The 15,478-nt window shown below is 41.3% G+C and overlaps 1 protein-coding gene across 1 annotated transcript in view; it reads right to left on the bottom strand.

The window, feature by feature from the left end:
* Positions 1 to 15,478, bottom strand: part of PDLIM4 (PDZ and LIM domain 4) — a 105,445-nt gene that overhangs the window by 6,953 nt on the left and 83,014 nt on the right. The window contains exons 4-6 of the mRNA XM_084636656.1: positions 12,575 to 12,750; positions 7,117 to 7,274; positions 160 to 280 (exon numbers count right to left, since the gene is read on the bottom strand). Coding sequence (XP_084492782.1) covers positions 160 to 280; positions 7,117 to 7,274; positions 12,575 to 12,750 — 455 coding nt within the window. The remainder of the gene's footprint in view (positions 1 to 159; positions 281 to 7,116; positions 7,275 to 12,574; positions 12,751 to 15,478) is intronic.

Raw genomic sequence — 15,478 nt, 5'->3', positions numbered from 1 at the left:
CAAAAAAATAGGAAGACTTGGAAGACTCTGCTGTAAATATTAATAGAGCCACTTCTAATAGATGAATACCACAATAGAGGTCTTGTGACTACGTTAATCGGCCTGCTCCATTGCATGTTGTTATTGACCTCGAATGCTATGGAGAGATCATGTACTTACACGATCCCATTTCCACATCTGGTGCACTCAGGAAGCATCTGCAATCCAGACATGGCACCACCGAGTTTTGATACTGGAGATTTGATGTTTCTTGGGCCAGTCAGCCGGTCGAGTTTTTCACCTGCCAAGAGTTTTGAAAAGACACAGATTAAAAGCTGACCTCTATTTTAGAGGAGAGATGTGACACCTGGGAAAACATGATATACATATTGCAACAGAAAACTCTTCTTGCAATTTGCGTAACAAAGAAAATGGTGGGACCAATCGGACTTTAGCAAATTCAGCATTTAAGTTCATAGAACACTGATAGGCCTCACATAAATCCATGGTACATCATAATGAAGCCAGCAGGGTCAGTAACTAACTGCTCAGAATGGTAGCAATGAAATGGCTGAAATATAACCATTGATTACCACATCACGATTTAATCGTACATCCTCAACAATCTAAACAGATCCCATCGATCTAAACAGACCAGGGCTGAATTTGTTTGAGAGATTTTTTTGGGAGCTAAGAGGCAGAGATGGGGAGAGAGAAGCACACTGATGAAATCATAGAGGAGCAGAACAGAGGGAGTGGGTTCTATCTGAGTAAGATTAGATGTACTGTTTTTTTATATCTATGACCAGTCAAAGAGAAAAAGATTAAAACCTTTTGGAGCACAGGGAAAACCAAAAGAAGAAATAAACCAAACAATAACACAGTTAAGTGTATTTTTCTTCTTAGAAGATGTATTTGTTTTATTACATCTGTCGTGAGTAAGGAAGACTTTTGTGAGCCGAAAACAAAAGTAAATCAGCATGTTAGAAGCTGACTTTTTTCTTGGCATTAAGTTTTGTTTTACATCGGAGATCAGCCAAACTAAAAGGAAGCAATGAAAGCTTTATGCATAGTAACTGGTGCACTCTCTCATACGTGTGTGTGTGTGTGCATATATATATATATCTATAGCAAGAGAGTGTATACAAATAGTGAGTGTTTATATATATATATATATATACACACACACACTCACTCACATGGATACATGTACATTGCCAAAAACTGTAAAACTTAACAACATACATGACTAACTGTGAGATTTTCCAGAATCCCCTGTCACCCACCAGATCACAGTTGCAATTTTGAATATACTCATCCAAGCCCCCATTCAGCAAAGAACTTTAAGCATATGATTAATTTTAGGCACATGCTTAAATTTCATTGACCTCCATGGGACTTTAGCATGTGCTTACGTGCTGTGCTGAATAGGAGTAAGTATTCACCACACGGCTACTTTGGAGCTTTAATAGCTTTAATTCTGCCCTAAAGTGCTTAATACAGCTTTAAAAAATTCTGTGTATATAAAAGTTCATTCTTAGCATTTTTGATCAATCAGGGTATCATTCCTCCAGGCTGTTTACTGAACGTGTCCCTATTGTTATAAACAGATTCACACAGTATTTCTGACTTGAATTCTCAGCAAAAAGAAAGGGAAGCACCACTGAGTAATGCATTTTCCCAAATGATTTGGGGATGAGAGAAGCACCTCCTCTTCCCTTTTAGAATAAGGACGTAACAGGTAGGACAACTTGCTTTGCTTTCAACCCAGAAAGACAGATCAGTGCATTTCAGCTCTAGCAGTTACTAGCATGACTGTACTTTCATCCTTGTAGAAACTGTTTGCCTTTAATGTAGAGAAGGCTATTCAATTATAGAATTAAGAAGTGAGCAAAGGACCCAAAAAACTCTCTCCCTCCCAAAGTCAGGGTTTTTTTGGGGGAGGGCCTTTTAATCATTTCTCTGTCTTTGCACAGTGACAGTCTTAGCCATTGACACTGAGCCAAAGCATGATAGTGCTCATGATTTTACCATCAAACAACTAAGATCATGAAAACCAAACTCCCTCCCAGCCCCCCATGAGTAAAACACAATGTTAATGATTTCAGAAGACTTGGAATAAGACAGCCCCTTGCTCTATGTGCAACTGACTGCCCAAGCAACCCACTGAGACTGTTAAGCCAAAGAGGCCTCCAGTGTGTTTGGTTGGACTCAAGCAAAACTCGTTTGCTGAGATTTTCTGTGGAGCATGGACTGACACAATCGTGCACAAGGTCAGACCTCACATCACTGAGAGATGCTGTATTTGAGCTATTCATATATTCATTTGCCAGTTTTTAAAATATCACCCTACACTTGAAGCTGCTCTTATTCCTAAACTAGGGAACTGGGATGATTTCGACAGAGGTGGGGATAGAGAGAGAGATTTTAAAACAAGGTAGGATCTTCAAAACTCTCACCAGAATGCTAGGTCCTTTCCCTCTGTTTCTGCAGACACAGAGCCCCACAATAATTTATGTTCCTCAGCTAGGCAGCTACTAACTTTAACTAAACATTCTTGTCTATGCTTTGTGGTTAGAGGGCTCATCTTTCATGGTTGAGGGGCACCCATTGAGGCAACTGTTATGTTTCTTTACAAATCCTGTCAGATTCCCAGCAGGAAACACTTCTTATTAGAGGCACAGTGTGAGGCCAATCATCATAAAGAAAAAACACTGCTTCTGGCAGGAAAATTTTCCATATCCCCAGTCCTTCATGTGAAATACCAGGTTCCCTAAGACTAAGAAGATCCTGCCTTTAAAGGGACACTGTAGACTAGTCTTGGACCTGAAATGTACATTTCTTCTTTTTTGTATTTATTTTTTAAAAGGGGGAAAAGGAAGATCTGAAGAACCCGGATACAAATTAAAAAGAAAACAGCATGATTTCAAAAACAACAATGAACCTAAATATCTTAAACGGAATCTCTATTACTGAGACTCCCCAATACAATAACATTTCCCTAGTGCACCAGAACCCAGAAGTGAAATAATTTACCCCAAAGTGAAAGGGATTAGTCTAGTTCCGTCATCCAAGCTGAATGAAATGCAAAAGAAGCTTAAATTAAGAAAAATACATTCAGATTTTATAACGTTTACTTTTTAATTACCTATGAGTTTTATGCTGACAGAATCTCTGCAGAAGAGAGTATTTCATTTTTAATCCTTTACAAAATGAACACCAATAACTTAACAATCAATGCTCCTGGCCTGGTTCTGTGGCTGCAAAACTTGTCAGGGATTCACCAGCCTCATGTAAAAATCACTAGGAGAACAGAACCAGGTATAAAGTAAGAGAAAAAAGGATGGTGCTGGCCTTAGAATGAAGATCTGAATTGTCCAGCTTGCTGACCATTTGGTTGATATCTGTCATCAGTTTTGTAATTCCAGACTCTGACAACATTGTGCTGCCATGTTACCAGAGGTTGGCATTGTAATAAACTCCATGTGGGAGGGCAGGGGGCAGTTCTTCAAAAAATCTTTTTAAATAGTGTTGCACTTTTAAGATACCCTATTAAAATCTTGTAAAAGAAAGGCTCCACTGTGCTAGTTAGGTCTCGTCATGAGAGGATGGAAGAAGGGGAGGAGACAATAGTCATTTACAAGCTTCAACTCCAGCACTTTCTACTCGCTTCCTCCCAATAATGAGGTTCTTGGGTATGTACAGTTGTGCACTGTCAAAAGACACAAAGGCACAATTGGATCCTGCTGTTACTGCCAGCTAATCATGCATTTGCCCTGCCAGCCTAGAATGGAATAGAACTTCTATGCCTAGGAGTACCATGGCTAATCTCATATTTCACGCTTTTCCAAAAGTAAGTTATTGGCCCTTCTCCTTGCCTACAAAATGTAAACGGCTGCTTGGGTTGAAAGCTGATTTTCCCAAAGATCATAGCTTATTCTCAGGCCTCCTGCACTCACCCAGGCCTGGTCTTTGGGATCTGTAACGCTCATAGCCACATATTCTTCCAGGTCTTGGAGGACCCCAGGTCGCACTGTGGGTGTGGGGGAGCAGTGCCACCTAGAGTGCACGGATGATGTTTTTAGGGCTCCCACAAACTCCCTCAGAGCCACTTGCCTACAGCAGGGGACTGGCAGTAACCTGATGATGGTAAAGCAAGGCAGTGATATTCGACGGAACCCGGAATTGTCTGCCTGCCCTTCATCGCCTCCCCAGGCCAGACCTGGTCTCAGTGATACGGACAAAGTGGGCAGTGCTTTGGAATGGCAGGGTGCAGAAAACCGTTCTGTTCCAGCCAGCCATGTCCACAATGTGGCGGGTGGAGAGTCTGCCAGCCCAAACACCAAATAACATTGGGCCACTCTGTAGCACCTCTTTTCTTCGGCTCTCAAATGCCTTTGCAAACATTTGGGCCCAATCCTGCTCACCGGTGGAAGTTGCGTCACTGCTTTCAGTAGGTACAAGATATTGCTTGTCATGAATTAAGTCTTGCAAATAGCCTAGTGAGGTAGGAAAATATTCTCAGTAATTTTACGTACAGAGAAACTGAGGCACAACAAAGCTGTGTTACCAAACTCTGGCAATTTTATCCCAAGCCTTGCAATAGTTGTTGTTTTTCCTTAAAGTCCCAGCTCCTTGAGTCATGTGGGAATATCAGTCTTCTTGCAGAGAAAAGCTTGAAAATTTAAACCCTAAAGGCCCAAAACTCACAAAATGAACAAAACATTTATTGTTTAAAATCTCGTGGCTTTTTAAGACAATCTCATAATTTTTGCAGTCTGGCTCACGATTTTTGTAGGGTTGGAGACGAGTGGACAACATTCAGCTAAACTATGGGCTTTGTTATGTTCTATAGGAAGCTGACTGTGGGACTGCGATTAGAACGGAGACCTCTGACTCCCAGTATTATGTCTGTTCATGTAAATGCCACTTATTTAAATTGAAATGGTGGGCGAGGTCATATCTTTTATTGGACCAACTTCCGTGGGCGAGAGAAACAAGCTTTTGAGCTTACACAGAGCTGTCCTTCAGATCTTCAGCACCCGAAGAAGAGTTCTGCGTAAGCTCAAAAACTTGTCCGTCTCACCAGCAGAAGTTGGTCCACTAAAAGATATTACCTCACCCACCCTGTTTCTCTAATATCTTGGGACTAACATGGCTACAACAACATTGCATACATTTATTTAAATAGGCAACTGATATTCTATTAATTATGCCCCCAACTGTTTCTAAAATATTACATCTGTATGAATGTTTCTAGGAAAACAGCCGCCGTGTGCATCCAATCTGCAAACCTGGACACCTTCCACAGGATGCCCAAAGCCTGAGTTTGGATGCAGTAAGCACACAGATGCTAATCTGGGCTGTGCGTTCAGGTACCCAGGTTTCAAACCTGCCCTCTGGGAGTTCACCGCCTTTGGAACATTTATTGCTGGAGACGTGTTCGCGTGTCCAGTCATTCCAAGTCTCAGCACAAAGGAGGTGAGCTTGAAAACAACAAGAACCAGAACAGTCAGTTTCCGAGTTTCCTTTCAAAGTGCTTTCCAGGCCTGTGGAATGATTCAGTAGAGAATTACATAGAGGCTGTCAGCCAGGTCTTTTTCTCAAGGGATGATGTGGCTCAGCCCAGAGTGTGGAGTCTAATCCTTCCACAGGCAAGCAGCCAATGTATGCACACCTGTGCAATAACACGGAAAATCTGAGCAGAGGTTTGCCAGTGACCAGGTAATACCTTTGCACACTGTCACAATCTCATTTCCCAGCATCCACATAAGCAATGAAAGAAGATGAAGGTTGCTGGCTGGGTTAGTTGCTGAAGTGGTTGTGGCCGGTGGGACCGGAGTGCCAGGAGCATGTGTGAACAAGCTCTCTACAATGGAAGTGCAGAGGAGGTTGCTAATCCTGTTTGAGAACTTGTGGAAGTGGGAGAGCCAAAATCCAGCCTCTGAAGTATCCCAAAGACTGAACTAAAGACATTCCTGCCCAGTCACACACCAAATGCTTTACATAGACGTCTACAGCTCTGCCTCAAGCACTAATCTCTTTCAAGTGGTCCAGACACACCAAACTGGGCTGGATGAAAGCAAGGCTGTGGTTTTGTTCTCAAGTTCAATACATTTCTTTCCACATACTTAAGATCAGTGTCACTGCATCACACCAGATTTCAGCTGTCCCAGCCCGTGTGTGTAATGTGAAGGAGACAATGCAGAGACCTTCCTCACTTGTGTCTCTGCCACAGCTTGGGTGGGGGGCTGTCTGGTGTTGTTAGCCCCCTGACATAGCTAGGAAGGATGAAGAAAGAGAGGTCCAGTGGTTAAGGCTTTGGCCCATGACTTGGCAGAGGAGGGTTCAAATCCCTGTGTGACCAAGTCACTTAACCTCTCTGAGCCTCAGTTTCCCATCAGTAAAATGGGAATAACAGCATTTCCCTGCATCAAAGAGGTGTTATGAGGACAAATACACTAAAGATACTACAGTAACTACAGTAACAGGCAGCAAGCGGTGGAGCCAACTCTTGCGGTAGATGGGCAGAGAGTGTCAGGGTCCTCGCCTCATATCCTGTTCCTACTCATCAGAGTAACTGGGTACAGCTGCAGGGGGATGTGTGACTACACTCTGCTATGGTTCAAAGGGTGGCATTGCTTCTTCTTCATTGTATGCTCCCCAGCGTAATTCTGGCAAAGTCAGCAGAAATTCTCCCAGCCACTCCTGTTGCACTGTACCATGACCTGCTCAGTGCTGTAAAGCCAAGCTCTGGCCTACTCTGATGAGTGAGCACCATACAGTTACCTCTGTGGGGAGCAGTCACCTTAGTATCGAAGCACTGATGTTCCAAGCTTGGAAGGGCTTTTAATGTGGACCTTTGGATCATAAAAACAAATAATTCTTCCTGTTACACCAGCACAACCTCAGTGAAGTCAACAGGATTGCTCCAGCATAACTGTGAAGAGCATGTGACCCACTGACTCTTTCATGAGAAAAAGAGAAGGTGTTGAAACATGTAGGCTTTCCCCCTTGTAGGGCGTATTATATTCATAGGTAACAAACCGACGTAGAGGACCCTAAGAATTAGGAGGCTTGGGGGACTCTTTGGAAAATTCTGTATGTACAAACAATCTAAGATGCTGTCTTCCTTACCATTCTCTCCGGCTTCTAACATGCCCTGCAAATACCGGAACGATCCAGACTGCTTAGGCTCTGAAGCTGGCTTTTCATAATCCTGGAGCATCTTGTACACATCTGACTCCATGTCAATCCCATTTCTGCTTCTCGGGAGAGGTTTTAAAGGGTCAGCACTATTTAAAAGCAAAGCAATGTCAGATGGTAAGCAGCCATTGCATTCAGGAAAGGAACAAGATTCACAGCTAATTAGGGAAGGGTGAACTCCATGGGGTTGGAAGTTTTATGAGCAGCCCCAAATGTTCTGTGCTTCACCAAACAAGTCTGCATTTCATTAAACTTTTTCACCCATAAATTATATCCACGTTTATTTTCACAGAGATTTAATTAAATACTCCATTCCCATGTTTTCTACCTACAGCAAAGCTTGCTCTAGGGAAACAAACATGCAAATCATGAAAGATAAACTAGTATGTTGCTTGCTCTTCTATTGTGCAATATAACTAAGACTTGACCAGTTACCAAGAGTCTTAGACAAAGGGCAGCTGCTAAAAAGCTTCGTAAATTACTGTGCCACACATGAAATGTACTGAAAAAATTCATTAAACTAATGACTCAGTGCTATGGAAGCTACCCATCCATCGTTAAATGACCTGACATCTGAGGTATTTTTTGTTGTTGCCAACCACAGCCCCTGTGGATATGATGACAGGTTTCAGAGCGGTAGCTGTGTTAGTCTGTATCAGCAAAAAGAACGAGGAGTACTTGTGGCACCTTAGAGACTAACAAATTTATTTGAGCATAAGCTTTTATGGGCTAAAACCCACTTCATCGATGCATACAGTAGGAAGATAATACAAACACACACAGAGAACATGAAAAAAGTGGAGTTGCCATACCAACTCTAACGAGAGTAATCAATTAAGGTGGGCTATTATCAGCAGGAGAAAAAAACTTTTGTAGTAATAATCAGGATGGTCCATTTCAAACAGTTGACAAGAAGGTGTGAGTAACAGCAGGGGGAAAATTACCATGGGGAAATAGTTTTTAGTTTGTGTAATAACTCATCCACTCCCAGTCTTTATTCAAGCCTAATTTAATGGTGTCCAGTTTGCAAATTAATTCCAGTTCTGCAGTTTCTCATTGGAGTCTGTTTTTGAAGTTTTTTTGTTGAATAATTGAGACTTTTAGATCTATTTCCCCATGCTAATTTTCCCCCTGCTGTTACTCACACCTTCTTGTCAACTGTTTGAAATGGACCATCCTGATTATCACTACAAAAGTTTTTTTTCCCTCCTGCTGATAATAGCCCACCTTAATTGATTACTCTTGTTAGAGTTGGTATGGCAACTCCACTTTTTTCATGTTCTCTGTGTATATATATCTTCCTACTGTATTTTCCACTGCATGCATCTGATGAAGTGGGCTTCAGCCCACAAAAGCTTATGCTCAAATAAATTTGTTAGTCTCTAACGTGCCACAAGTACTCCTCGTTCTTTTTGTGGATATGATGTTATCTCCAGTGAACGCACCTTTCTAATCCAGTTTCCTTCTGGATAATTCTGCATTGAAAAGGCCAGTGGTATTTGTCCGAGAAAGTCCAAGTGTTAAAAAAACAAAAATACCGGGCCCACAAAAATGACCACTAAACAAATTAAAAAAACACCCTCCAGACGTCCTATTTTATCACATTCTCTCCCATGTTCTTTGATCCCACATTGTCTGTTTAGATTGTAAATTCTTTGGGGCAGGGGATTGTCTATGTTCAAAGCACCAAGCACAATATTGTGTGCAACTGAAACAAACAATATATAGTAACGAAGGCCCTGATTCAACAATCCATCCTAATACAGCAAAGCTCTAAAAGGACATGCTTATGTTCCATTGACTTCAAAGAGACTTTAGCAAATGCTTACGCACATTGTTGAACAGAGAAGGTCTTAAGCGTATGTTTAAATGCTTTTGTTGAACTGGGGCCTGATAGCATAATATAGCACCTGGGGGCAGGGACTTTGTCTTACTTGTCTGTAAAGTGCCATGCACATCAATGTCTTTATAAAAACAATAAAAATAGCCAGAGCTCTTAATCCCCATCAGACAGCATAACACATCTTACTCATCATGAGTCACTGTCTCCACCAGCATTGCATTCATGCCAGTACATAAATCAAACAAAATTCACTTTCAACAATGCAAAAGGTTGCATTTTCTGGAAGTAATCTGAATCTCAGACTCCTGCTGTGCCCAGCTTCTGTTTGGAATGTGCAGTTGTTGGTGGGAAACTTAGGAACTCAAAGCTAAACCTGCAAGATCGGACAAGCAGGACTTGATTTTTCTAACATTCTAATGGGCAGTTAGTGATCTCTTCATCAAGTCAGCAGTGGCAGGACTGGATTGGTCACCACGGATGGAGATGCCATTATATACAGTAGAGGAGCAAGATCCACAACTAATTAGGGAAGGGCGTACCACATACTCCATGGGGTTTAAGGTTCTGCAAACTGCCCTGGGTGTTCTGTGTGTCACCAAACAAGTCTGCATTTGATTAAATATTTTCATCCATGCATTACATTCTACTTTATTTTCACAAAGATCCAATTAAACTCCCTTTCCTCCCGCAATGTTTTTCTGCCTATAGGGAAGCCTGTTCTAGGGAAACAATTATGCAAGCCATGAAGCAATCTATGCATAATTCTCTGAAGATTGTGATGCCCATGAAATCTTGAGTCAGCGAGCTGAGCTGTTGCTGCTGAGAATCGTTGAGTGGACATGGGACTGAAAGTTGTTGCAGCATCTACCACCGGTGACTTGAACCTGACTCTGCAGATTCTGTGCCAGTTGCTCCGGTGTCCTTTCTGCATGTCTGAAGTTCCCTAACTACCTTGTTACAGTGCTGTCATCCGTCAAGTCACGTGTTTTCAACTAGGGAGTAAACTTGTGTTTTATCAAATCCAGGCAAATCACACACTTGAAAAAGACTGAGTTCATGACCCAATTTTGAACCTATGAATGCGTTCAAAATCAAGCACAAATGCACTCACTCATCACTTAGGCTAATCCCCCTGTTTTTAACCAAGGTATACAAAGCCAAATTCTGCTCTCAGTGATTCCTGTGCCATCTCAACAACTTCAGCATCATTAACGTCAATGTGGCTGTACGAATGTAACAGAGGGCAGAATTTGGCTCATCACCCCGAGGTGTGAATTAGTACAGACACACAGTACTCCACAATCTGAAAAAGCTTCTTCACCACTGGGAATTAATATGGGCATTTTTCCTAGTTCAGAACTAATGTGTGACATAAATTACCAACAGCCTCAAACAAAGATACTCCAGTACGCAAGCTGGGCTGCATCAAAGTTTCAGCTATTCAGCGGAGCTGTGTGTGGCTAGAAAAGTGTTTTCTTTTCTATAAGCACTAATATACCTCAGCCTGCCAAACAGCTGCATTCACCTAGATTTATAGATGTACCAATTTATTGGACTTAGTTTTGTATGAAAACCATAATCCCAAAATCTGCTCCAAAGCTTCACTTGGAAGACTAGTCACTATATAATAGAAATCATAGCTTCTACGGGGCAAAAACCTTTGATAAGCGTCTGGTGGACAAACGCTTCCTTAAAACAAGATACTGAAGTTTATGACCAACTCAGGACCATTAGCATCATCCCACATTGGGATCTCATCTGGTGATTGCTACCCTATCCAGTTCCATTAGCAGTAAAAGGATCTGAATCAAGTAGGGTCCAAATTCAGTAGTGATATAAATGATGGGGTAAGTTATACAATGGGTGTCAGTCAGAAAAGGCTATGCCTGGCTGTAATTGATAAACTAGAGTAAAATGTACTAGTTTGGCATTAAATGGACAGGCAAAACAAAAGTACAACTTCAGCCAACCTGATATCCACACCAGCTTGGCATCCTACAGGTAAACTGGGAATGGTGTGAGGATAGGCAGAGTGGGGGAGATCTTGCTTTTATTTCACAGCTTCCTGTTAATTGTTTGCCCTCCTACATACATCCCTTCTGTCCCCCCACGCAGTTACATGTTATTTGCTCATCTACTAAATGTTTAATTGGTGCAATTTATGCCATTTGGCCACTGACATTACAGCACGTGTAGATTACAATTTGTGTAATTGGCACCACTGAATTTGGCCCACAGACTCTCACAGGTGTTACCCCCATTTGCTCTAGGAAGCCTTTTGCTGAAACTGGCCCTGGTCCTTTCTGGTGAGCACAGAATAACATGCCGACCTCCACCTCTGGAGAGACTGCAGAAGTTAACAGAGGTGGTTACAAAAATCCATCTGAAATCCACACTTGAAGGGCAACTGTCAACTTGTTTTTGGTTTTTTTTAATTGAATACGTAAAAAAAAAAAACCCAGCAGTTGCTGACAGAACCTCATTAAATAGCATGTTCTGATTTTATTTTTACAGATGCCTTTGAAAATATTTACCCTGGTTCATGTACAGAAGGGTTTTTTCGTCCACAGAAAAACAGAGTAACTGGCTATATGGAGGAAACAATGAGAGTGACTCTGCACAGTGTATTCTCAAATGTACAAAATAAACTTAAAAATAGAGAAAATCATTTTTATTGCCAATATCGGTCAGTTATGGTTAGTTTAGGTGTTACTTGGAAGCATAATAGGTACACCATTTTCAGACAAAAATATGGTTTTTCCAAGTAGGAAACTTCCTTTCAAGGAAATGGCTAGTCAGAATGTTCAAACGTACAGACTATTGACCAGTTTTACTGAATACAGAGAAAGATGCAAGTACCAAGTCATCGTTGCTTATAGACCATCACTGGAATGGTTGTGTTGTAGCTCAGTTATGTGATGGAGCCAATCGTTCGTACTTCCAAAATACTAATATGTTATGTCAACATAAGCTAAACTGCATGAAGAGAACTTTTGCTGTAGCAAAGCCGTTTAGTTGTGTTTAGCAGAATGGGGTTCTGGTCCTTGATTGGACTCCTAGGCGCTATGATAATACAAACAATAATAAATATCTAGCTACTTTGGTATAACATGCTTATGTATTGTACTGAGTGCCATAAGGGGCACAAACATCAGCCGCACACGGCATAGACCTACATAAAATAAACAAACACTGACTTCTGCTCCCATATGGCATTTTGATTAGAAACTTGAACCTTCAGCTCCAAGAACCCGGGTTCCCCATGAATGTGGGATGGCTGCCATCTTTGCTGGAATATTCAAAATTAGACCAGGAACCTTCAGAGCTAAGAGCTCTGCAGCTTGCGCTCAAAAGCCAGCGCACCCTACCTGTGCTGTACCAGACGTCTATCCTTTAGGGACAAGGCACGGAGGGGGGAGGACCTGTTATGTAACCCTCTTCCCCCCACCCAAAGCATAACACTTTATATAAACTGCTATTTAAAAATGTCAAATTCCACCATTAACTGTTAGCAACATAATCACACGATCAGAGCTTTTCTCACACCTGTGTGGCGAAGCAATATGGAGCCCACTCATCTGTGCTGGCAAACTGGATTCTACATTATTTGGATAGAGTCGTGTTGGATTATTGTACTGCAAGTTCAAAATCTGTTTGTTGTCACTGGGGCTCCCTCCAGGAGCATAGGGCACTGGTCTTCGGCTCTGAGTGGGCCCATTATCCTAAAAGGGAGAAGAAACAGAAAACGGTAAGGTAAGTGGCTCCCAGTACTAAACAGCCACTCCAGCTATTCTTCACGGCCTATAATAGCATTTCATTTGTTGTGTGTAATAAGCAGAGGAAGAGAAAGAAATCCACCAGGAAAAAGGAAATTCACATTTGACCCATAATTAGATCTTGCTGAACTTGTGCAGCTTTCATTGGTCTGTAATTAAATAACCTTGACTGTTTCTCAATATTCAGCTATTGCCAATTATTCTGCATTTCTTTATTTCCCTCATATGATCAATATTTATCTGTCCTGTGAAGGAAGAAAAAGGGGAATGATTCACATTTCAATTCTACCATTTCATAGATTCATAGATTTTTAGGTCAAAAGGGACCATTATGATCATCTAGTCTGACCTCCTGCACAATGCAGGCCACAGAATTTCACCCACCACTCCTAAAAAAGACCTCACACCTATATCTGTGCTATTGAAGTCCTCAAATTGTAGTTTGAAGACCTCAAGGAGCAGAGAATCCTCCAGCAAGTGACCCGTGCCCCATGCTACAGAGGAAGGCGAAAAACCTCCAGGGCCTTCCAATCTGCCCTGGAGGAAAATTCCTTCCCGACCCCAAATATGGCGATCAGCTAAACCCTGAGCATATGGGCAAGATTCATCAGCCAGATACTACAGAAAATTCTTTCCCGGGTAACTTGGATCTTACCCCATCTAAAAACCCATCACAGTCCATTGGGCCTATTTACCATGAATATTTAATTACCAAAACCATGTTATCCCATCATACCATCTCCTCCATAAACTTATCGAGTTTAATCTTAAAGCAAGATAGATCTTTTGCCCCCACTACTTCCCTCGGAAGGCTATTCCAAAACTTCACTCCTCTGATGGTTAGAAACCTTCGTCTAATTTCTAATCTAAATTTCCTAGTGGCCAGTTTATATCCATTTGTTCTTGTGTCCACATTGGTACTGAGTTTAAATAATTCCTCTCCCTCTCTGGTATTTATCCCTCTGATATATTTATAGAGAGTAATCATATCTCCCCTCAACCTTCTTTTAGTTAGGCTAAACAAGCCAAGCTCCCTGAGTCTCCTTTCATAAGACAAGTTTTCCATTCCTCGGATCATCCTAGTAGCCCTTCTCTGTACCTGTTCCAGTTTGAATTCATCCTTCTTAAACATTTCATAGAACAGTTGTGCACTGTTCCAATTTACTCCTGAGTCACACTGGTGCAAGTAAGATCAGAATCAAACCCCTGGGCTATGTATTCAGGTTACACAGGAGCCCAAATAAAGGGCCGGATCCTGACACCCTTTCTCACCTTGAATAACACCTTACTCCACAAATAGTTTAATTTATCTCAGTGGGACTGCTCTTGAAGTCAGGTGTTACTTGAAGTGACTAAGGGGATCAGAATTTATCTCAAGCTAATAACTTGGTATCTATATTTACATTTTTTGCTGGCTTTTTAGTGCCTGAGTGAAAATTAACATTTTGCAGGGCCAACCTGATGGAGGATCTGGTCTCTTTGTCGTATTTCCACCAAACAGGAACTGAAGCATTGTAAAAAGACTAGTTTTCATGTTATTTCAGCTGTACGAAATATTAACAAGACCGTAAAAACCACTGACAAATATTCGATCCTGTGCACACCAGAAGGTACAAAACACATCAAAAGTAACATTTACTGCTAGAGGTGCTCCCTACCAACCAAGCTGTACCCATGTTTTATCTCCTTTTTAATATTCTGCTTGGTGAGCTATCACAAGAAAGAAGAACCACTAGACAGGTTATTTCATATCCAATTATCAAAAGCACCTGAAAACCAAAGGGCATACTCTTCCACTTGCCCTGTGCTTGTTAGTTCCATTTGTGCTAGTCAGGTTCATGTCTGTATTGATGGAAGAATAGACATTTACATGAGAGACATTTTAATTGTAATGTATTCTGGGCCGGATCCAGGAGCTATGCTGATCTATACCAGCTGAGGATCTGGCCCTCAGTTTTCAACATTCTCGTATATTTAAGGCTCGTGAAAAGCTAAGGAGAAAAACCACATTGTGACCAAGTAATGGAGTGCACAGTTTGGGGTCTATTACCAGGTTTACTTTTGACTGAAATCATCCAATAAATGCTAATTGGAAACAAAAGTTTATCATCACTGGCATATAGAATGAAATAATTTTATGTCCAAGTATATTAAAAATGAATTGGTAAGAAAAATAAAAACAGACCCAGCCAGAGGCAAGGTTTTTAGCATCCAATCCTGAAATTCTTCCTCAAGAAAAAGAAAAGGAGTACTTGTGGCACCTTAGAGACTAACAAATTTATTAGAGCATAAAACTCTTAACAATATCAGTGGAACTTTTGCCTGAGTAAGAACTGCAAGTCTAGGGATATAGGGCCTGATCCTGCAACCACCTAACCATGTAACTATGTATGTGAACAGTCCCATTGGACTCAGTGAGACCATATGTATGCATGAAGTTACCCATGTGCTTATTAAGTAGTCGCAAAACTAGGACATTCTTTGTAATGCTGTTTCAGAGACATATGGGGGGAATAATTGCTTCCAACATATTAGATCAAATTATCTGTTAAAAAATAATTTCTCGGCTGGGAATAATATTTCAGTTTTTTCACCCGAATGATCCTTTAAAAAACAAAAGGAAACAAAACAAAACCCATTAGGCCACAGTTCCCAATTCCCAGATTTACAATGT

This window comes from Lepidochelys olivacea (assembly GCF_965140295.1).
Source record: "Lepidochelys olivacea isolate rLepOli2 genome assembly, chromosome: 8".
In the NCBI taxonomy this organism is placed as follows: Eukaryota; Metazoa; Chordata; order Testudines; family Cheloniidae; genus Lepidochelys; species Lepidochelys olivacea.
The sequence above is the reverse complement of the archived record's forward strand: the minus strand, read 5'-3'. Positions and strand labels throughout refer to the sequence as shown.